This window comes from Echinops telfairi, unplaced genomic scaffold, assembly GCF_000313985.2.
Source record: "Echinops telfairi isolate 266 unplaced genomic scaffold, ASM31398v2 ScPeMD7_23;HRSCAF=83, whole genome shotgun sequence".
NCBI lineage: Eukaryota > Metazoa > Chordata > Mammalia > Afrosoricida > Tenrecidae > Echinops > Echinops telfairi.
The window spans coordinates 58,073,981-58,098,414 of NW_022103920.1; the positions used below are offsets into that span (position 1 = coordinate 58,073,981).

The 24,434-nt window shown below is 37.1% G+C and overlaps 1 protein-coding gene across 1 annotated transcript in view; it reads left to right on the plus strand.

Moving 5' to 3' along the window:
* Positions 1 to 24,434, plus strand: part of AKAP9 (A-kinase anchoring protein 9) — a 162,053-nt gene that overhangs the window by 21,889 nt on the left and 115,730 nt on the right. Inside the window, exons 2-8 of the mRNA XM_045288755.1 lie at positions 2,447 to 2,698; positions 5,540 to 5,584; positions 11,904 to 11,957; positions 12,315 to 12,482; positions 14,729 to 14,884; positions 18,371 to 18,568; positions 21,760 to 24,138. Of these exons, the coding sequence (XP_045144690.1) occupies positions 2,447 to 2,698; positions 5,540 to 5,584; positions 11,904 to 11,957; positions 12,315 to 12,482; positions 14,729 to 14,884; positions 18,371 to 18,568; positions 21,760 to 24,138 (3,252 nt within the window). The remainder of the gene's footprint in view (positions 1 to 2,446; positions 2,699 to 5,539; positions 5,585 to 11,903; positions 11,958 to 12,314; positions 12,483 to 14,728; positions 14,885 to 18,370; positions 18,569 to 21,759; positions 24,139 to 24,434) is intronic.

A 24,434-nucleotide genomic window follows, 5' to 3' on the forward strand; every position in this document is an offset into this window, starting at 1 on the left:
TAATAGTTCACCATAATATTTTTACATGGATTTACCTTGGCTATCCCAGTGATGTCCAGCGTGTCATATATAACTCTGATTTAAAGTGGTGCTGAGATATTTTAGGTGATACCTGATGGTGTTCAATAACATCAGACAGTATTGTAAAAACGTAGTACTTTTCCAGTTTTCTTTTGGTCCATCTTATTTTGACAAGCCAAAAGTCTATTTGCTGCTTGTCTACTCTTAAAACCCCTTTAGAATTTTCCCATTTCTCTCATGACTATCAACTCTATCTAACAGAAGTTTTAATAGCATCATTTTGTTTTCCTTGTATTTATTTTATTTCTTAATGGAATTTATGATTCTTTTAAAAATTATTATTTGAGTAAAAGTCTACAAAGCAAATTGGTTTTCCATTCAACAGTTGATACGCATTTTGATTGCTGCTGTTAGGTGCCCTGTATTGTCTCCAACTCACAGAGCCCCTGTGTACAACAGAATGGGGCCCGGCCGGCCTGCACTGTCCTCAGTGTTCCCAGGCCGAGCCCATGGTCGCAGCCACTGTGTCAGTCCATCCCCTCGATGGCTTTCCTCTTTTCCACTGCCCCTCTCCTTTACCAAATATGATGTCCTTCTAGGGACTAGTCTCCCAACAACATGTCAGAAACACAGGAGATGCACTTTCACCATCCTCCCCTTTAAGAAACATTCTAGCAGTACTTCTTCACAGACACGTTTACTTGTTCTTCTGCAGTCTTTCAGTTTTCTTCACCAACAACCATAATTTAAAGACAGTGAATCTTCTTAGGTCTTTATTCAATGTCCATTGTTGACATGCATGAGGTGAATGAAAATACCATGGCTTGAAAATACCAGGCACACCTTACTCCTCAAAGTAACATGCTTGCTTTCAGCACTTCATCCTTTTCTATCCTGTCTTCTGAGCTTTTATCTCCGGGTAAATGCTGCTGCTCTTTTGATCTCATATGATTAATTGTTCTAAGAGTGTATAACTTTCTTGGAGTTGTTTGTCTCTTGTTGGGCTGAAAGTTGAACTGCCTGTGGGAGGTGAGTGTAGTTGCAGGTTTGAAGGGTGGTTAAGGGCCATAGTCTTGGGGGCCCTACCAGTCTCTAACAGATCAGTAAGCATGGTCTATTCTAGAATTTTGAATTTTGTTCCACCTTTCTCTCTATCCAGGACCCTTTTAAAATTAAGGTCAGCAGTAGTACCCATGAGCCATTTATTTCATTCTTTTGGTCACTGGGTCACAGAGTTTTGAGTTCACGTAGTCCTTTAGATCTTTGAACTAATTGTTTTCTTCTGTTTGATTTTCTTCATTCTTTTTGCTTCAAACTGAGAGGGATAAATAGTGGCACCTTAAATGGCCACTTACAAGCTTTTCCGACCAAATTGCTAACCATCCAAGTAGGATATAGAGCACTGCCAATTTGGACTTTACGCCTGTCGATCCTGGTGACCCTAAGCCCTCAAGCCTAAGGACTCATTCCTCAAGTTGTTTCCCTGTAGCAGTGTTGTTGTCATTATTGTTGCTGCTGCTACTATGTATTATGTCCCTGGAGGTGAACAGAAGGGAATACCGCCCTGTGCTGCACCATTCTCACAGTTGTTGTGCTTCAGCCAGATGGGCAGATACCGTAACTGCACATTGTGGCTAAGGATCTTCCTTTTTTGCTGACCACCAACCATGATGTCCTTTACTAGAAATTGATCTCTTCCTGATAACATAGCCAAAGTATATGAGACCAAGCCTCCCCATCCGCCCCTCTGAGGAATATTCTGAGTATTTGTTCTTCTAGCAGTCCATGGTACTTTCCAGTCCAGTGCTCTCACCAGCACCATCACTCAGTGCCTCAATTCTTCATCGGTCTTCCTTGTTCTTTATTTACCATTTACATGCATGCGAAGAGATTGAAAAGACTATGGATTAAGTCAGGCACATCCTAATTCTCAAAGTGACATCTTTGCTCTTTAACAGAGACCTTGTGTAGCAGATTTACCCACTGCAGTATGTAATTTGACTTTTTGGACTGCTGCTTCTATGGGCATTGACTGTGGTCCCAGTATAATGAAACCCCTGACGTCAACTTTTCTCCATTTATCGTGGTACTGTCTTTTGGTCTAATTGTGAGGATTTTCATACTTCTTTAAATTGAGTTTCAATCTATATTTAAAGCTTCAGTCTTTGATTTTTACCAGCAGAAGCTTCCAGTTTTCCTTACTTACAACAAGCAAGGTGTCGTGTGCATATCACAGATTGTTAATAAGCCTTCCTCCAATCCTGATGCGACAGTGTTCTTCATAGATTTTGTTCGCAGATTTGCTCAGCAGACAGGCTAAAAAAGTGTGGTGATTGCACACCTTTCTTGATTTTAAATTATGCTTCTTAGTGGTGATTTTAAAAATTATCTTTGGTGATAGTGGCTCTCTTTTCTCCCCCTCTAGCTTGCTCAATTTCGGCAAAAAAGAGCTCAATCTGAAGGGCAGAATCTTCCCAAGAAACAGAAAAAAAGGAAGAAAACCCCAAGCACTATCCAGGATGCGCCAGCCTATCCTGCGGTGACTATTGATCAGCCACAGCCTGATGAGATGCTCGTAAACAGCTCTCAGGGCATCGGTAGCACCACTGAGTGCACAGTGGTGAGAACTTTACACAGTGGAGAAATAATCAAGCATGACCATGGCCTCACTGTTGAAGTAAGTATTCACCGGCTTGTAAACATAGTTCAAAATGGAAATGACAGTGCTGTAAAGACAACACTCAGGACTCTGCACTTTGGCCATATCTTTAGCTTCTTTTTGAAAGTTTCAGTAGGATGCTAACTAAAAAGCAATGCCCAAAATACCCATCAGCCTCTGAAAGGGAGTTTTGTGAGCTTCATTCTGCAAGTACTGGTGAAGCAGCTGTGGTACTGCAAGGACACAAAATGATTTTGACTGTCTCTGCCCCACAGTAAATCAGACCAGTGGGGAAGACAGCTGTAAGGTAGTGCAGTGCACCCTGGTTGGAATTTGGTTCAATAGCATCCCTGGCTTCTACCCACTAGATGACAGTAGCACCTGATCCTCACCGCCACTTATGACAACTCAAAATGTCTCCAAGTCCAAACAGGAAATAAGCCATGTGGTGAGGATAGACCCATCCCCCACAGAGAGCCTATATATCCACAGGCAGTCCAAATGTCCCTGAGGTACACAAGCATCCCTGATTGAGGAGCACTAGTCTAAAGGAGTCCTGGTGCCATAGTGGACTACATGTTGGGCTGCTAACTATAAGGTTCTCAGTTCAAACCCACAAGCTCTTTGCAACAGAAAGACGTGGCTTTCCACTCCTATAAAAATACACACTTAAAAAAAAAAAACACAGAGTGGTGGTGGGGGGCGATACACACCTTTAAAACCCCAAAGGGGCAGTTCTACTCTGTCCTGTATAACTCAGATGACTTGATGGCAGTGGGGGGTTTGGGGTTTTGTGTTGTTTTTGTCTGATATAAAGAATTTTTTTTGCCACAAGAATACTCTCATTCATTTCTAAGCTTACATTTATCAGAGGCTTTTTGATATATACAGATATATTTTGCCCTGTTCTCTAAATTTCTGAAATGAGTGAATGCGCCAAAAGATACCTGAAAATGGCATTTCCTAAGTTGTCAGACCTCAAAATCAGGAAAGTATTTACTAGCCCTTTTAGCTGGGTATCTTTCAACCCAAAATTCAAGGTTGGGTTTTTTCTGTAATTATAATGCATTTTCTGAAATATTGCCTGGGTGTGTGATAGCCAGATGAAGCACAAGCTTAAAACGTTTTCTCTCTAGAATTAGGGGCCCATGTATATGTACAATCAGAGGGTCTAATTGGTAACTACAAGCTTTTCATAGCTATAGCTTCACACAGGCATTTTACTCCAGTTTTACGCAATACCACCCAAGTCACATTTAACAAAATTCTATAATCTTTAACAAATCAAGTAGAGTATGGAATGCTGATCCTGTGTCTCAGGGTGTGGCCATGCACCACAGGATATGATGGTACAGTGCTACCAATTATGGGACTCCTTAGTTTGGGGGGGCATATGAGCAGGTAGTACCTTAGGTCAGCAAATCCTTTGAGAGATCCTTAGCCTCTCTCCTGTACCCCTAAACCAAACCAATTGCTGTTGAGTTGATTCTGTCTCCTGGTGACCCCCCTTTGTGTTAAGAGTAGAACTAGGCTTTTCAGTGGTTGGTGTTTAACTAGTGGATCACCGGACACTTTCAGCATAGGTCAAACCACTAACCTTTTGTTTTGCAGCCAGGTGTGTTAGAATTTCAGTTATATGCGTTGGGATTAAATTCAAGGTAATGAAAATAGTTGTTATTGACTTAAAATTTACATGTGACACAAACATAATTTTAACTACAGTGAACCTTCGCGCTTCGACTTCCGCGGCTTCACTCTATCGCGGTTTTTGCGTAACAGCACCCACTGCCTACACCTGCTCCTTCAGAGGAAAAAGACGGCGACCCACCTGTAGAGTACATCCCTTAAGTCATTTCATAGGCTATTGATTACAGTATTTGTAAGAACTATGTATAATAATACTGTATGTGAAAGATGTAATACTGTAAACTAGATGCCATAAGTAATATAATAAATAATAAATGATAATTGTAACATCCAAAATGTTTTACTGTATTTTCCCTTTTTCGTTTAATAAATTGGGTAATACGAGTGTAATGGTGACTAAAGGGTGTTTTTTTCATGTCCTCTATGCTCTAACTACGAAAATATTTGATTTACAAATAAGGAATCCTACTTCGCGGAATTTCATTTATCACGGTAGGGTCTAGAACCGATTAACCGCGATAAACGAGGGTTCACTAAAACTTGAAATTAATTTATTTTCAAATATTGAACAAGCCTTCTATCCCTAGAACAAGCCTGTAAAGTGTGATTCTTAGATGAGATGAGATCAGATCAGATAAGGAAAACCTTGAGAGGAGCACCTTCGAAGTCAGGAAATTTGGATTTGGTCCTTTATTCTTTCTACTAACTGATTTGAGAGAAGCTTGGAAAAGCCACGTACATCATAGCCAGATCTCAGGGATGTGAGGAGACTACCTTTGAAAGTGCTTTGTAAACTGTGATGGTGATGTTATTTTTTTTTTGAAGTTGTTACTACGTCTCCAGCATCAGATATAATGAATATTCTTTTTGCAGAAGTTGACCTTCTTTGACAGTACAATTTTATTAAACACAGGGTTGGGCTTTCGGAGAATGGTGTTGAATTAGTGCTTTTTGGCTTAGGGATAGTGTTGTGAGAAAGCACCCCTGGACACTTTCACGTTTAAGAAAAAGCCAACTGGCCAGTATTAGATATGTGATTTAGCCTTTGTAACTTGAAAAAGAAAGCTTTAAATATTCGAATAATTTTACTAGTCTCCTAGTAATATTTCATTTGAGTTTTCTATCGTGATAACAACAATAATGGCTTACTAAAGCATGATATTTAGCAAAAGAAAAAGTCATAATTGTAATGGGTTTTTCCTTCTCTTTTAGCCAGAAAGTGAAATTTCAACCACAGCAGATGATTATAGTTCAGAGGTAAGAATAGATAAAATAATGCTTTCAAATGTTATTAATTAAACTAATACTTTACAGTGTTATTGAAATTACCATCTGTTGTTGATGCTTTATTTCTTGAATGACACATGCTTCTTCTGTGTATTATGAATATAATATTGGTAAGATATAATTTAAATGACTAGAAAACTTGGTGATTCTCTTTTCCTGCTAGATCTTTTCTTCAAATTGTTAGCTGAATCTAATATTTGCCTCATTAGTTACTACTTAATTAGACAGAGCTCTTTCTGTGGTTTCTGAGGTAATCTTTGATGCCAAGTTCCCAGGATAAATGACCATTACATGGTATCCATGATGAACTCAGCAAAAATTTATTATGTGAAAATATTTCATTTTGAGCATTGTTTTTCTACAGGGCTTGAGTTCTACTTAAAATCATAGTCATTTGTTTACTGAAATGTATAGTGATTTCTATTTTCATTGATGAAAGCTAATATGAATATTAGCTACTTTAGGAAATGCTTTTTTATATGTTGCTAATAAGTATATGTCATTTTGTTATCTTTTCTTTTTTCTTTTAGATGTGGTTATTGTTTTTTTAACCCAGTATTTTAGGGCACAGAAAATTGGAACTTAGACTGTATGGCTCAACAACTCCCTTTATTCCATAAGTCTCAATTTATTGTAGATTTTCATAGCTAACATAATTAATCTTATGTTCTTAAATGAACATAGTACTCTTATAGTTTTTAATGGAAATAAAAACTTTTGACATTTCAAAAGTTTAATATGTTTGCAAGTAAGCAATATATTTGTTACTAATCTGGAGAAATTATAAGCAATGGTAAATGTATAAATTATTGCCTGATTCAGGTTTTGTGTAAGTTGGCCATAGGAAATAACTGGACTAAAAATCTCAACTTGTGATTCAGTGGGTTTGTTCTTGGGAGTTTAAATTGGGGGCTCGTATCTGAAAACACTGTTTTTCTCTTTCTGTACTACCTTAATTTTTATAGTTTGTCTTTTCTTGATAGACAGTTTCAGGTGCTTTGGTCCTTGAACTCTGTTGGCTTTGGGATACCTCCATGACTCCACTCCACAAAGTGAATCTGTTCCTTCACATCACAGTGAATTTTTATATATTCAATAACTATAGTCAGGTTATGCCATGTATACGAGCAAAATTTGGTTGAAATTTTTGTAGCTATTTTCTTATAGTGGAGGAACAGACCAAAATGTAATTTATCTTTTAGAAAGGAGGCCTGTGGCTTAGTGTTGTCACCAATTAGGCTGCTATCTGGAAAGTCAGCAGTTTGAACCTGCTAGTCCCTCCACAGGAGAAAGTTGTGGTGGTTTGTTTCTGTAAATACAACAGCCTTGGAAACCCTCTGGGGCAGTTCTGCTCTGCCCCATAGGGTCACTGTGAATTGCAGTTGACTCAATTAAAGGAAGTTTTATATTTTAAAACAGTAACCTCTAAAGAGATTGATTTTTAGGTTCTCTTTATGTTGGGATTCTTGTTACATTAAGATATTCTTTGCCGGGAAATTATAGAGGTCTAAATACAGGCATGTACATAAGTAAATATTTTTACATATAATGATAGGGAAATAGATCTATGTCCATATAATTATATATTAAGTATTAAGGTAGCAGACAGACATTGGGCCTCTACTCAAGTACTCCCTCAATGCAAGAACACTTTGTTCTAATAACCTGGCATTCTGTTATGCTCAGCTTCCTGACACAATCACTGAAGACAAAGCAGGTGCATAAGCAAATGTGGTGAAGAAAGCTGATCGTGCCAGGCTATCAAAAGATATAGTGTCTGGGGTCATAAAGGCTTGAAGATAAACAAAGAGCCATCTATCAGAGAAGCAACAAAGTCTACATGGAAGAAGCACACCAGCCTGTGTGATCATGAGGTGTCGATAGGATCAGGTATCAGGCCTCAAAGGCCCAGAACAAAAAAATCATATCAATATGAATGAGGGTGGGCACGGAGTAGAGACCCAAAGCCCATCTGTAGACAATTGGACATCCCCTTACAGAAGGGTCACAAGGAAGAGATGAGCTAGTCAGGGTGCAGTATAGCACCTATGAAACATACAACTTTCCTGTAGTTCATTAAGGCTTCTCCATGTTCCCCGACCCCAACATGACCCCAATTCTACCTTACAAATCTGGCTAGACCAGAGCATGTACCTGGGTACAGATAAGAGCTGAAAACACAGGGAATCCAGGACAGATAAACCCCTCAGGACCAATAATAAGAGTAGCAATACCCAGAGGGTAAGCAGAAGGTGGGGAGAGAATGGGGGAACCGATCACAATGATCTACATGTGATCCCCTCCCTGGGGGACGGACAAAAGAAAAGTGGGTGAAGGAAGACATCAGTCAGTTTAAGACATGAAGAAATGATAATAATTTACAAATTATCAAGAGTTCCTGAGGGAGAGAGGATGGGTGAGGGAGGGAAAAAGAAAATAAGGAACTGATAAGAAGCCGAAAGAAAATGTTTTGAGAATGATGATGGCAATAAAGGTACAAATGTGCTTGACATAATGGATGGATGGATGGATTGTGAGAAGAGCTGTACGAGTCCCCAATAAAATGATTTTTTTTAAATGATATTCTTTCCTACTATAGATTTATCTATGATACCCAGTAAATAAAATTTCAAAATAAGTTGCAAATAATATTTAAATATAACCCCTACAGATAGAACATGATATCAAGTTTTTCATACTTGTTAACCATGGTTCACAATAAGAAATGCGTTTTATGTACTTATGTGTGTAGTACATATGTATACATATATAAGTACATGTGTATACCTGTAAGCATGAATACTTTTATACATAAATATGTAAATATAATTCCAAACTCAATTTGATGAAATATACTTTTATTGTATGAAATGTACTGCTACTGTCTTTTTTTAATGCTGCTCATAAAAATTACATTGATTTTCTTAGTTTGAAAGTACAGTGACTGAGAAGACTACATTGAGAAAAAGATCATTATGGAATAATACTTGGCAGGTTTAGCATGACTCAAAATCATAATTCTAGGAATATTAGACATGTCAGGCTTGAGTTCATAATTAATTATATTTGCATGAAAGAAAAAATGATTACCTCATCAAGGTTGCTGAGATGGGGATTCCACTCCATTTTATCATGCTAGATTGGGCTTGACTGAACTAGAATTAGGGGATACTTCCACAATGTATAGAGCAATCACCGTCAGATCAAATTTATCACCCAAGGAATAAAGACTGTTCACAATGCTTTCACAATGTATAATACTTTTCACAGTGTAACTATAAGCTCTTAGTGTCTTTCTAGGTAACATACAGATTACATTAATGACTCCACTCAAAATACCAGGTTTTCAAAGTTTAATTAGCTCAGCGTTCGTAGTTTATATTTGCATATTAAAAAATTTCAGAATCACGTACCATATATACTTGTGTGTAAGTCAAGTTTTTCAGCACTTTTTTAATGCAGTTAATTGTGGTAAAATTAGGTGCCTCAGCTGATATTGAGGTCGGCTTATACTTGAGTATATGTGGTAATTATAATCATAGACCAAATAATGGCCTTATAATTTTCTTAATAATCTGTCATTTTTTTAGTAGATAGGGAAATAGTCAATACTAAAAGAGTAGGGCTTTAGATTCAAAAGTTCCTGTGTTCAAATTTCAGTCTCATTGCCAGTGAGCTGTGTGAACCTGGGCATGCCAACTCTGAAGTTTAGTTGTCTTACCTGTAATTAGAGCTTAGTTGGAAATTGTATGCTGTGTGCTTAATGTGGCTGACTTCAGTGGCTAGTCTACTCATTTGTCTCAAACATGAATTTAGTTCTAGAATGAATTACTTACGTAATTTTATTCTATGACCTAAGATCTGTTTTATATGAGCATACACCAATTATTTGCACTGGAGAAGCCAGACAGAATAAGAAATATCTTTCCTTGGGATTGATGTAAATCAGCATGATCTCTTCTGCCTGTGACGAACGGGCATTTCCTGTCCACTATGCCTGTTTACATGAAACCCTTGAGTAGGCTTGCCAAGAAAGTTAGAAATGGTACAGGTAGCATAGTGACTTAAGGTGGGTAAATATGCTTTGCTACATTCAGAAGGATGAAGTGATCTTTCTGGCTAAACTCTTATTGTACTGGTTATGGTCTCAATCTCATTATTCAGTTCATCCTAATCAAGCCCCTTTTATAATCCATACATTTGTGAAACAAGTTAAGAGTGAATGATCTTAACTTCATTAGCTATTTTGGATCCAAAATGACGAGTCTGCTAGGCAATTGAATATTTGTAATTTTCATCATTAAATATTAATTTCACATTCTTTTTATGTTTTAATTCAACTAACCATTATTTTTCTGAATATGTGTGCTCCCAAATTAAGGATAATAAGAAAAGTACATAAACCACATGAAAATCTAAGGATGTTATCCTTTCCTGTTTTTACGCTAATGTCGACTGAAGGGAAGAGTCTCCTATGAAGCCCATTTTGCAATAACTTAGTGGAACTTATTTTTCCTTTGAGTTTTTTGTATACCAGAGTTATAAATGTAATACTTTACAGAATTATTTTAAATGCACCTTATGCGTACTTTCCCAGCTTTTTCAAGTCTTTTGTGACTTAAGAAAATCACATCGGGCTTCTAACCTCAAGGTCAACAGTTTGACAATACCAGCTGCTCCCCAGGAGAAAGAGGAGAGGAGCTTTCTTTTCCCTTGAGATGTACAGTCTCAGAAACCCACAGGGGCAGCTCTGCTCTGCCCCACAGGGTTGCTTCAGTCAGAATCGACTCCAGCAGTGAGTGTAAACATTAATGTTGACAAATACCTCAGTAAATTAGGATAGAAAAGACTAAGAAAAGTTGAGCCGTTTTCAATTGAAAGAGTTTATTAACCTAAACTTCAGGTTTCAAACTCTGAATTTGCCTTTTAGATTTCCATATACCAAATATACCATTAGAAGTCTAGAAGCTATCAGTACACTATATTACAAATTAGAATGATTCATTGCTAACTATTATTGATCCCGATATGCTGTGTAGTGTTCCTATTATAACTTTTGAATATAGTTGGTTTTAGTTTACTTCTGGTGAATAATTTTTTATTACCTACTTACATGATAATAAATTTCTAAAATTTATTAGTATTGACAAGGTTTAACATTACTGCAACAGCATATAATTAAGTATTGAAAATTGGTCCTACAAGAGGCTTCAAAAAGTTTGTCCGAAAAGTTCATTTTTAAAACTTCATTTTCTCACAAATATTTTAAAGTCCACCTGTGTAGTATTTTAAGAAGCTAATAGTTGCAATATTAGCTTATTTTTTATAAATGTATATTATTTATTATAATATTTCAGAATAAAGAAAAATTAATTAAACCAAAAAGACTCCAACTCTGATAAACAACTCCTAATTACGATCTTCACGTTTTATCGTATTCTGGCCCATATGGTCCTAACCTTTATTCTCAGATATTCTATTTTATTTATCTCAACAGTTAAAAAACAAAAGTCACTTGAAACCTATTAGCATGGAATAGTGAATAATCAGGATGTGGGCAGAGGTGAAGTTCCTTATTGTAAGGTTAATGGAGAAACCTTAAATGGGTCAATTGAGCTGAAATTGATCTCTCACAAAGTCAGTCCTAGAGACAGATTCTGTTAACCTTGTTACTCTCACCAAAACTGTCTCTGATGGAGGCAGGCAGGAATACATTATGGGACAGCCTCCATTTGGTGTAGAATCAGCCTGAGCTGTCTTAGTGCTACTTCCCATATCTGAATTTTAAGGGAGCACCCCTTGCCGCCTCCTACCTCTCTTCTGACCTGTTGACCAACTTTCAAGGAATTTGGACGAGTAAACTGTTAGGGTTTAGTAATATATATATATTACTAAATATATATATATACACACACACACATATATATACATATATATACAATTTTAAGGAAGCATTTTCAAGAATCTATCAAGTAATTTGAGGTTCCCAATTACCCTTTTGAAGAAAGCAAACCAGTTTGCACTTAGTTTGAACTTTAAATCACTTCAGTGAAAATATGTATTATAACACCTTATGCATTATAAGCACTCAGATGTGTGAGGAATGATTGACATTTAAAATTGCCGTGAGGCATATTAGATGCTTCAGTTCGATTTAATACATATTTTATTTTTGCCAAGGAGGCACTTGCCCTAAACATGTATGATGCATGAATACAGATTATGATTGTTAGTTTTAAGTAAAATTCCATCTAAAATTATAATATATCAGGAAATTGTTTTTATGCAGGTAAATGGTTGCAGTTTTGTGATGAGAACAGAAAAACCTGCAGATTTATTAAGGGTACAGTATTTAAAACTGCTCATGATACTAACTTCTTAAACTGTTTTTAAAACCATGTGGCTTACTAACAAAGCTTTTTCCTGAATTTACTTTTTTCTATGGGTGATTTCTAAATGCTTTTAACATATAACAACATTTCCTGCCTCTTTAAACTCAATTGTCTCTGAATTTGCAGGTATCCTGTTTCTGTTCTTGAGGTACAAATCTCATTAACAACAAAGTAGGTTGGCATACCAGTAAACTCCCAGGTTATGAGTAATATTTTAAAAGTGGACTTTGCTGTGGAATTAAATATTTGAATTTTATCCATGAGGAACATTGCTAGTATTGAATTATTAAAATCTTGGATTGATTTAGGAAGAAGAATTTGGTGTTGATTCCTATTCTGAACATGGAGCACAGTACAGTCAGACTCATCTAGAGAGGATGGAAAATGAATTGACTGAGAAGCAGCATGAGATTGATGAGCTAAACAGAGAACTAGAGGAAATGAGGGCTGCCTTTGGGACTGAAGGGCTGCAGCAGGTATGTCCACCTTCTGTGGCTTTTGGTGTGTTACTCTCCAAACAAAAGTAGGACATCTGAGCGATGGCATAGGAGTAAACTCACTGTTGTCAACTCACTTCTGACTCATTGACCCTGGAGAACAAAGCGATGGGACGTAAATATTTTCAGAAGCAGGCTGCTACATCTTTCTCCTTTGGAGCCGCTGGTGGTTTGAATCACTGACCTTTTGACTCTCAGCTCTGCGCTTTTAACAGCTGTACCAGTTGGGTTCAGTGTACTCTGTGTGATGGGGGGGGAGGGGCGGGGCGGGGTGTCTGTCAGTCTCTGACTTAAAGATGGGACTTTTAAAATACTAATTTAAAGTGTTATTTGTCTTCATACATATTTAAAAAACACCAAAATTATAACTAGGATTCAGCTAAGATAATGTGGACTCTAGTTTAATGTTGTGAACTAATCTAGACTGAAATCACTCCAGTAGCATAGGTATATTTCATTCATCCTGAAGGAAAATTATGATGCAAACCACATCAAAATCATATGACTGAAGCCCAAATAAGAATGCCAGTTAGTCCTAGTAACTTTTGTGATTACAGTGACATCTATTGTACATGACAGACAGTTACATAATTAAGAATAACCGTATATTTCCATTGTGTCCTCTCCAGAAAGAAGTGAGGATAAATAATGGCGTTTGCCTGGGAGCAAGGTTGGAAGGCACTTCTGAATATGAAGGCACTTGTCCTTTTCTCAGTCATTGTCAGTGAGTCTATTTCAACTCACAGAGACCCTGTAGGCTATGGTAGAACTTCCACTGTGGGTTTCCAAGACTAACTCTTGATAGGAAGCAGAAAGCCTTGTCTGTGTTCTGCAGATTGACTAGTGGTTTTGAAAGACTGACCTTGCCATTAGCAGCCCTACTTGGAACCACCACGCCAACAAGGCTACCAGTAGCTATCTGGTACCTAAGGTACTTTTTCCCCCCTAGTTCAGGTAGTTTTCTCACAGTTGGTTTTTGAAAACAAAAGCTATTCCCGCAGGTTTTCAAATGCGAAAAAAAAACTACTTACAGCCTAAGAATTTTGCAGATATAGTTAGGTTAAAATGTAATACTTGTATCATTTGATCCCTCTTTTGAGCCATTTAAAAGTTGTTTCAGTTTTTTAAAAAAGTGAAGGGGAAATTTTTCCACACATGGATTAAGCCTCTAACAAAAGCCCTCTGACCATAGACTAGGGATAGCCTTGCTGGCATGCAGAGAACATTGCAAAGTGGATTATTGCTGATTCAGTTAGGTTAAAAATTTGCACCTTATCATTTGATCTCTCTTTTGACACATTTAAATTTTGTTCGTTTTTAATATTTTCTGCTCTCTTTTTGATTGAGATTTCTCTCTGTTTTACTCTGTTGTTAGTTGAGTGTGTATGTTTATGTATATTAAATCCAGGATAGATAAATCTATAGAGATAGTTACTGAATTAATGGTTCCTTGGGGATATGACGGAGGAGTTGGTGGGAAATGGGGAGCTTGTTCTAAAATTGATTGTGGTTCTGATTGTACAGCTTTTCTTAATATGATTGAACTATTGAATGATATGATATATATGAATTTTATGCCAAAAACTATTAAAAATTTATTCATTCGTTAAAAAATATGTTCCATTGAGGGAGGGGGGAGTATTCTACCAGCACATTTATGTATAGATATATAAAATAAATAAATATATATATATATATATATATAATTCCCTTATGTTTTTGGTGAAAGTTTATAAAGCACATTAGGTTCCCCTTTAACAATATCTGTACATGGTGTTCAGTGCCAGCATTATCCATAGTCTCATTGTTATTATGTTTGTTCCATTTTCATTAATCTAGCTTTGCTAGAGCAGTGGTTCTCAACCTCCCTCATGCCGCGACCCTTTCATACAGCTCCTCATGTTGTGGTGACCCCCAACCATAACATTATTTACATTGCTGCTGCATAACTGTAGTTTTGCTACTGTCCTGAATTGGACAACCTCTGTAAACGATGGACAACCTCTGTGAAAGGGTCGTTCGACCCCCAAAGGGGTCGCAACCCACAGATTGAGAACCGTTGCTTTCGAGTAATTCTTGCCCATTTGGTCTTACACAGATTATTCTGGATCATCCATTTTAAAAGAACAGTTGCCTAGTAACTGTTTTGTTGACATTTACAATTTGCTGATAGTAACAATTTTGTTGAAAAAATAAATAGCACTTTTTTTCCTTCGCTTCTTCAGTTACAAGAATTTGAAGCTGCCATTAAACAAAGAGATGGCATCATAACCCAGCTCACTGCTAACTTGCAGCAAGCAAGAAGAGAAAAAGATGAGACAATGAGAGAATTTCTAGAGTTGACAGAACAAAGTCAAAAATTGCAGATTCAATTCCAGCATGTAAGTATTAGCCATATAAAAAATTACTAGACTCAATAATGATGTTTTTAAATTGTTGCACATTCCAGAACAAATCTAAATTTGTTAATGAGACACTGCTTACTAGATATCATGTTGGAAAAACTAGAAAATACCTGTTATTATGTTAACCAATAATTAAGTAAAGCTTCTTGAATGATTTCTTGCCAGGGTTTGTTTTTTTTCCCCCCGGTACTTCTTTGTCTCTGTTTTGGAGTTGTACAAAAAGCTGACTGGTAAATTTTTCCAGAAAGTAACCTGTAGTCACATCTATATTTGCCAGTTGTAGTAGTATGGTTTTTAAAATTTTATATTTGCCAGTCATAGTCTGGTTTTTAAAATTTAGTTTTCACAATGGTAACTAGATTAACTACTAAAGTTAGCCAAAAAATATTATTAACATTGTAAAGTAACTAATGCAGAGGTAGTTAGATTAAAATGCATCGCCTTACCATTTGATCTTCTTTTTGTCCCATTGTAAGGTAAGTCTATGGGTTTCCAAGGAAACATTCATAAGACAGCATTTCCATTCATCGAAATGAAAAGGTGCACTGTCATAATCATCATGGAACAAAAATGGTTGACAAAACTTTCCTGGCCTTTTTCTCCCCGTTGCAGTTTTCAAAGTTGTTTCTGTTTTTAATATTTTCTAATTTCTTTTCTATTGAAATTTTGTCTAGTCATTTTCGTTTTTTGTTTGCTTCCTGGTGGTATTGCATATGACTTTCTGTACATGAAATTCAGAGTAGATAGATCTATATATACATGGCAGGGGATTATGGGAGGAAATAAAGAGCTGACAACAATGAATATGAGAAGAAAATGTTCTGAAATTGAGGTGGTGATTGCACAACTCTTCCTAATATAATTAAATAAACAAATTGTATGATATGTGAAGTATATGCCAGTAAAACTATTTTTAAAGTATTGCTATAAAATAATAGAAACGTTTATTAAACACTGATATAAAAATGTAAAGCTATTGGTTTTAGACATGTCCTCCATCTAGGTCTATACATTTCGAAAGTAGTGTTTTCATTTTTCTTAACTCTTCCTTGAAGAATTCTTCACTCTTCATTTTATTCCATGTCAGTTTTGGCGTCTTCTGTGGATTCAAATTGTATATGAGTTTGGGGAACAAAAAGAAATCTACAGGGGCAAGGTAGGGCTGTAGGGTGGATGGGGTAAGAGTCCCCAAGGAAATATTTGTAGGACAGCCCTTGCTAGTCTCGAAATAAAGAGGTACAATGTCATAATGGAAAAAAATTTTGTTGGTAGAACTTTTCTGGCCTTTTCCTTCCCAGTGCAGTTTTCAATTTTCTTAAAACATCTTCCTAATAAGTGACCATGCTCATGTTGTGTCCTTCTAAAAGATCTATCAAGATTATCCCTTGGGAATCCGAAAAACAGTTGCCATAACCTGCACTGACCTCTCTGCTTTGAATTTAACTGGTCCAGCAGGTGCCCTCAAATATATCTCTTTCCTTCTCATACAGTTCTTTTGTTCAATCCCATTGTGTGAGGCTATACAGTCATCGATGCTACCAGCTCCACTCTCTCCCTCTTCCTCTCCACCCCCCCCCCCTCACTTTCCGTACCCTCAGGGAACTCTTATTCCTGTCAGTGTCTCTGAGGGGTCATCTATCTTGACTACCATGCACCAAGCTATCTTAAATGTACAAGTGAACATACAGAAGTCTAATATGGTATTCTAATATGGTATTCTAATAAGGTATATCATGTAAGGACCATAGTAGTAGGGGAAAAAATAGTAAAGAACTAGAGGATAGTTATGTGGTTCATCAGTGCCACACTGCATCCTGGATGTATTCCCCATTCCATGAGGCCCTTCTAAGAGGGACTATCCAATTGTCTTGCTGTCCAATTGTGGACCTTGGGTCTCCACTACATATACTCCCCTTCATATCAATTTGGATGCATGTTTTTGAACTTCTGATACCTCTTCCCGTTGATACCACATGATCACACAGGCTGGTGTGCTTCTTCCATGTGGGCTTTATTGCTTCCCTGATAGATGGCCGCTTGTTTAATGACAAGCCTTTAAGACCCAAGACACAATGGCTTTTGATAGCCGGGCACCTTCAGTTTTCTTCACCACATTTGGTTATGCACCCATTTTATCTTCAGCGATCATGTCAGGAAGGTATCATACAATGCCACATTATTAGAACAAACGCTTCATGTATTGAGATAAGATTTAAGTAGAGGCCCAAAGTCCATCTCCTTCCTTGTTGCATTTACATATATACATATAACAAATACACACATATTCATATATATATATACATATAACAAATACACACATATTCATATATATATATATATATATATTGGGTTTTATTTTTTCCTCCTACCCCACTATTATGTTTACTGATTGTTCACCACTGAGTAATTCCTCTCAGAAACAATTCGATTGATCAAACATGCCCAGAAAAGCTACACCTCCTTGCAGTCCATCTTAAAACTCTTACTATTTCCCTGTGCCCATCATTGTTGGCTCCCCACTCATCGCAACGCCCCCTCTCCTCAGGTGCCCCCAGGAACCATCGGTCTAGCCCCTGTCTCTGTGAGACTGCCCGTCAGCATTTCTTATATAGATCAACACCAACAAAATAAAAACAAATAATAATAAACGGTAAAAAAAATTATAAAAACAACATACAGATAGCCACCAGTTTAACAGGAATCATGACCTAGAATCTCATTGGTGCCCAAAAAAGTTTCCCATAAGTCCACGTTGCTATTCCCACGGTTGAGGATGGAGTGCCACTCTCCCCCATTTACGCTTTAGACTTTCATTGTGGCCCCCTTGTGAGTAACCCCCAATCAGTTCAGGTGAGTTGTCCAGTGCTATCGTCTGAGTCAGGAGTCTACAATCGGGGTTCCTCGGGGACTTCGTGACTTAACTCCCATCACTGGTTTATTGTTGCAATTCCTCTTGGTTTGCCCCCATGTGGGCTGGTCCGACCAGTCGCTTTCCCCAAACAGTATCTTCAGTGCTGTCCTCTAACAGAAAATAATTTGAGATAGTTTCAGCAAAAGAGAGACATTTAATATAAGGATATGAAATTATTTTTTTGAACTCAAGGCAGAAGTACCACAAGGTTCTTGAAAGGGATTGGAGCCAGAGACTGGAAAGTCATCAGGAATCTGGGGACTGCTGTCATCATTAGCCCCCACTGCATGTCTACCTCACTTAGCTCCCTCACTCGCTCCCTATTTTCTCTGCTTTACCACAAGGAAGAGAATCTTATTGAGTGAGCTTCAGTAATGGGCCATTACCAATCCAGTCTACAATGGCAGGCAACATGTTTGCTGGGGCCTTAGGTACAACTGCAAATCCATCAGAGTCCCCCGAAGAGTCATTGCAAGCTGAGTAATACCTCCAAAGGTGAATATTCCTTAATATAATTACTTTGCAGTTGTAATGTGCTTTCCATTGTTCAGTTGCAGGCTAGTGAAACACTGAGAAACAGCACTCATAGTAACACAGCGGCAGATCTGCTGCAAGCAAAACAACAGATCTTCACTCATCAGCAAAAACTGGAAGAACAAGACCACCTACTCGAGGATTATCACAAAAAGAAAGAAGACTTCAAAATGCAAATTAGTTTCTTACAAGACAAAATTAGAGCCTATGAAATGGTATGTTTATTTTAAAAGTCAACCAATTTGTGGGAAGCTTTGCAATGATCTTTTAAATTTCTTATGTGTGTATCTTTTCTTTTTTTAAATTATTTTATTGAGGGCTCATACAATTCTTATCACAGTCCATACATACATCCGTTGAGTCAAGCACATATGTACACCTGTTGCACTCATCAATCTCAAAACATTTTGCCCTCAATATCATTTGCTTATTTTCCCCCTCCCTCCCCCCTCCCTCCTGAACCCTTCATAATTCATAATTTATTATAGTTTTATCATAAGTTACACTGTCCGATGTCTCCCTCCGCCCTCTTCTCTGCTGTCCATCCCCCAGGGAGGAGGCTATACTTAGATTCTTGTAATTGGTTCCCCCCTTCTACCCCACATTCCCTTCACCCTCCAGGCCTCGCCCCTCTCACCACTGGTCCTGAAGGAGTCATCTATCCTGGATTCCCTGTTTTTCAAGTAGCCATCTGTACCAATGTACATCCTCTGGTCTAGCCAGATTTGTGAGGCAAAATTGGGATCATGATATTGGGGAGGAGGAAGCATTAAAGAACTAAAGGAAAGTTATATGTTTCATCATTGCTACCCTGTACCCTGATTAGCTCGTCTCCTCCCCAAACCCCCTCAGCAGGGGGGTGTTCAGTTGCCAACCGATGGACTCTGAGTCTCCACTCTGCACTCACCCACCTTTACAATGACATGATTTCTTGTTCCTTGATGCCTTGACACCCAATCCCTTCGACAGCTGGTGGTCACACATACTGGTGTGCTTTTTCCATGTGGGCTTTGTTGCTTCTGAGCTAGTTGGCCGCTTGTTTATCTTCCAGCCTTTAAGACCCTAGATGCTATATCTTTTGATAACCAGGCACCATCAGCTTTCTTCACCACCTTTGCTTATGCACACCTTTGTTTTCAGTGATCGTATCAGGAAGTTGGGCTTATGTGTGTATCTTTTTGTCATTCATATGAATACCAAAATGTTATGATTAATGAAAATTCTATATATATGTATAAAATATTTTATTTCAGAAACAACTGGTAGTCTCACAACAATAAAACAATCTTTAAAATAAGCTTGTTAAGTTTCCTGAAAGTTTATGTTAAATCAATTAATATATGGATTGTTATAAGAGTTGTAGGAGCCCCAATTGAATGATCTATTTGAAAATTGACAAAACAAAATGAAATGGGTTTTAATTAGAAAAATAAATATCTCTGATTACAATACTTTGAATGAATTTCTTATAAAGCAGAGTATTGTTTGGAGAATAATTACTTAGCATTTATTTATTAAGTACTATGAGGGTGGTGATTGAAGCTATGTTGGTTTGCTAGATCACAGCTCATTCTTCTCCTAATCTGAACTTCCCAGGCAGGGTACAGTAGTCATCGGCAAGGAGTATACTATTCCCACTGTATTTCTTAAAAATAGGGATTATAGCCTTGACTGCAGCATTTTCTTTCCAACACAAAGTAAGTTTTTAAAAATCATGCATATTTGAAATAAATGATGCTAAGAAAAATGAATAGTGAATTGGCACTATTTAATATTTGAATGTAGAATTATGGTGGTTTGTAAATTATATGAAGTGCTGGACTATTTTGAATTAAGTGCTAACTTCTTTTCCCTCTGTATAATATCAGGAAATAAAAAAGTTAAGATTTTTGTGATGTTAACATTTTTCAAGATTAATTGCATTTTAAACTTCAGTTGGCAACCATAAGTTGATTTTGCTTCTTTATAGGTTCTAAATGCCTTACATGTTTTTTTCCCTAGGATGTAAGTATGTTTTTTTTTTGTGCAAGTAGAATTTCAGAAATGAAATACCTTAATATATTTTATTTCATTTTAGCTTTAGAACATATTTTGTTTGGTAGAGAAGCTAGCATTATCTGCAAAAGTTCTTTTACAGATGAAAACACTAGGACTTAAAAGAGATTAAAATGACTTCTGAATGTCATAATATAATATAAATATTAATATAAGAAATCATATCAATGTGAATGAGGGGAAGTGCATAGTTAGGACCCAAAGCTATCTGTAGACAGTTGAACATCCCCTTACAGAAGAGTCATAAGGAAGAGATGAGCCAGTCAGGGTGCAGTATAGCACCGATGAAATATACAACTTTCCTCTAGTTCTTTAATGCTGCCTCCTCACCACCCACAAATCCAGCTAAACCAGAGCATGCACACTGGTACAGATAAGAGCTCGCAACACAGGGAATTCAGGATAGATCAACCCCTCAGACCAATAATGAGAGTGGTGATACCAGGAAGGTAAGGGGGGGAGGGGGAGAAAGGGGGAACCGGTCACAATGATCTGCATATAACCCCTTCCCAGGGGGAGGACAACAGAAAAGTGGGTGGAGGGAGACAGCGGTAGGTGTAAGACATGAAAAAAAACATTATAAATTATCAAGGTTCATGAGGGAGGGGGGAAAATGAGCTGATACCAAGGGCTCAAGTAGAAATGTTTTGAGAATGATGATGGCAACATATGTACAAATGTGCTTGACACAATGGATGGATGTATGGATTGGATTGTAATAAGAGCTATAAGAGCCCCCAATAAAATGATTGTTTTAAAAAAGAAATTTTAGCCCATAAGGTAACATGGGACGGGATGTCGGATGTCAAGAGGAATGCTGGCAGGATTTCCTTCAAGAAGCACATTTGTTGCTTTGGTTCATTTATTTAAAATAGACTGGCTTTTTACTTGTCTCAGAACTCTCTCTAACCCTCACTGCCATCTAGTCAATTTTGACTCATGGCAACCCTCTAGGGCAGGGTAGAACTGCCCTTGCAGGTTTCTGAGACTGTAACTTTTTACAGGAATAGAAAGCCTCATCTTTCTCCCATTGTAGGGGCTGTTGGTTTCTAACTGCTGACCTTGAGGTTCAAAGCCCAATTCATAACTACTATATCACCAGGGCTCCTTGATTCAAAGCAATGTAAGAGGAATTCTCAAGAAGGCCAAGACTATTGTAATGCTTACTTGTTTCCAGAGCTGAATATACAAGTCTGATTTGTCTTTAGAGGGATTGAAGAGCAGGCTTAATAGTTTACTGTGTATAGAATTATGTAAAAAGCCAATTTCTATCCATCTTGTGGTAAAAGGATGATATGTTACCAAGTGCCAAAAATGCCTTTCTTATGTTTTCCTTTTTTTCTGTATAAAGGAACAAAATAAAAAAATAGAAAACTCAAATAAAGAAATACAGGAAAAGGATGAAATCATTGAAGAACTAAATACAAGAAGAATAGAAGAAGAAAAGAGAGCTCTCGAGCTGAAAGAGAAAGTGATAGCAGCTGACATGCTACTGGAAGAGTTACAGGAACAGATCGTACAAAAGAACCAGGAGATAAAACACATGCAATTAGAGCTGACTAATTCTAAACAGAAAGAAAGACAGTGTTCTACGGAAGTACAGCAGTTAATGGGGACAGTTGAAGAACTGCAAAAGAGAAATCACAAGGATAGCCAATTTGAAAATGATATTGTGCAAAGAATGGAACAAGAAACACAAAGAAAGTTGGAACAACTCCAGGCAGAGCTAGATGAAATGTATGGGCAGCAGATAGTGCAGATGAAACAAGAACTAATAAAACAACACATGTCACAGATGGAAGAACTTAAAATACGACATAAAGGAGAAATGGAGAATGCTTTAAGGACACGTCCAGATAGTACAGTTAATGAAGATCAAGTAAAGTTAATGAATATGGCAATAAATGAACTGAATATAAAATTGCAAGATACTAACTCTCTAAAAGAAAAATTCAGGGTAGAATTAGGAGTCATTTCCGGAGAAAAGACTGCTTTGCAAGGACAGCTTGAAGATCTTTTAGAAGAATTAAGCTTTTCCAGGGACCAGATTCAGAGAGCTAGACAGACAATAGCTGAACAAGAAAGTAAACTCCAGGAAGCGTACAAGTCTCTTAGTACAGTGGATGACCTGAAAGCAGAGATTGTGTCTGCATCTGAATCCAGGAAGGAACTGGAATTAAAACATGAAGCAGAAGTCACAAATTACAAGATAAAACTTGAAATGTTAGAAAGAGAAAAGAATGCTGTGTTGGACAGAATGGCTGAATCCCAAGAAGCTGAATTAGAGAGGCTAAGAACACAGCTCCTCTTTAGTCATGAAGAAGAACTTTCCAAACTGAAGGAAGATTTAGAAATTGAGCATCGAATAAACACTGAGAAACTTAAGGATAACTTAGGCATTCACTATAAACAGCAGATAGATGGGTTACAGAATGAAATGAGTCAGAAGATAGAAACCATGCAGTTTGAAAAAGATAATTTGATAACTAGACAGAATCAACTACTTTTAGAAATTTCAAAGCTAAAAGATTTACAGCAATCTCTCATGAATTCAAAATCAGAAGAAATGACTCTACAGATCAATGAACTGCAAAAAGAAATCGAAATACTAAGACAGGAAGAAAAGGAAAAGGGTACCCTTGAACAAGAAGTTCAAGAATTACAACTTAAAACTGAGTTATTGCAGAAACAAATGAAAGAAAAAGAGAAAGACCTTCAAGAAAAATTCACAGAACTTGAAGTAGAGAATAGTGTTCTTAAAGATGAAAAGAAATCCCTTGAAGACATGTTAAAAATATGTACTCCTGTTAGCCAAGAAGAAAGATTCATTTTCATGGAGTACAATAATTCCAAACCCAAAGAGAGTAGCTGGCAAAAAGAAATAGATAGGCTCACAGAGGAAAATGAGAACCTTAAAACACAATGTATTCAGCTAAATGAAGAGATTGAGAAACAAAGGAACACTTTTTCATTTGCTGAAAAAAACTTTGAGGTTAATTATCAAGAGTTACAGGAGGAGTATGCTTGTCTCCTCCAGGTAAAAACTGATTTAGAAGGCAGTAAAACCAAACAAGAAATAGAGTATAATAGGAAGCTTAAAGCACTTAATGAAGAGCTCCATCATTTGCAGAAGATAAATCCAACTGTAGTAAAACCGAAAAGTTCCATTTTTGACGATGATAAGACTTCTGTAGCAGAAACAGTGGATATAGGTGAAGTGGTTGAGAAAGATGCCACAGAGCTTATGGAAAAACTCGAGGTAACCGAGCGAGAAAAACTAGAACTGTCGGAGAGATTGCGTGAGCTTTCAGAACAATTAAAGCGGAGCCATGGTGAGATTTGTGTTTTAAGTGAAGAAGTTAAATCTTTAAAACATGAGAAAGAGCAAGTTTTATTGCAATGTAGAGAGCTAGAACTCATAATCAAACGGACAGAAAACCTAGGTATGTTTGATGGTCAGTCGAGTTCTAAAGATGAAGTTGTGACTGTGACGAGCAGGAACACTAGAGACCCACTTTGTGAAATAAGAAAAGGTTGTGGTGGCGAATCAAAAGTAGTGGAAGAAGATGAAACTCCTTTTGAAAATAGGACTGCTGGTAAAGAAAGCAAACAAGAACCGTTATTTTTGGATGGCCTGCCGTCAGTGACAAATGAATGGACGCTTCGGACAGCTGAACCTAGTGACCACAGTGAACTTCAGCAGGAACTCCGTGCACTCAAATTAGAGCAGGTATGTTGACTTGTTTAAATATGGTAAAGCAAAATGGAAATGTATCTTTCATATTAAGAGTTTTCATCTTAAAACACACATGAGTTATCTTTATAAGAGAATGGACGATTCCACTAAAGTAATTCTGCCATTATTTTATTTTTTTCCTTACATGTTTGTTAACTTTTCTTTTGATCTGTTTTGCTCAGGAAGTAAAAAGTGCTATAGAATTCACATTTTATTTAGGAAGACAAAATTTTAAGTAACTTTGTTGTAAATCTGAGCTTCAAAAGAAGTTATTAATTTTCGTAATATTT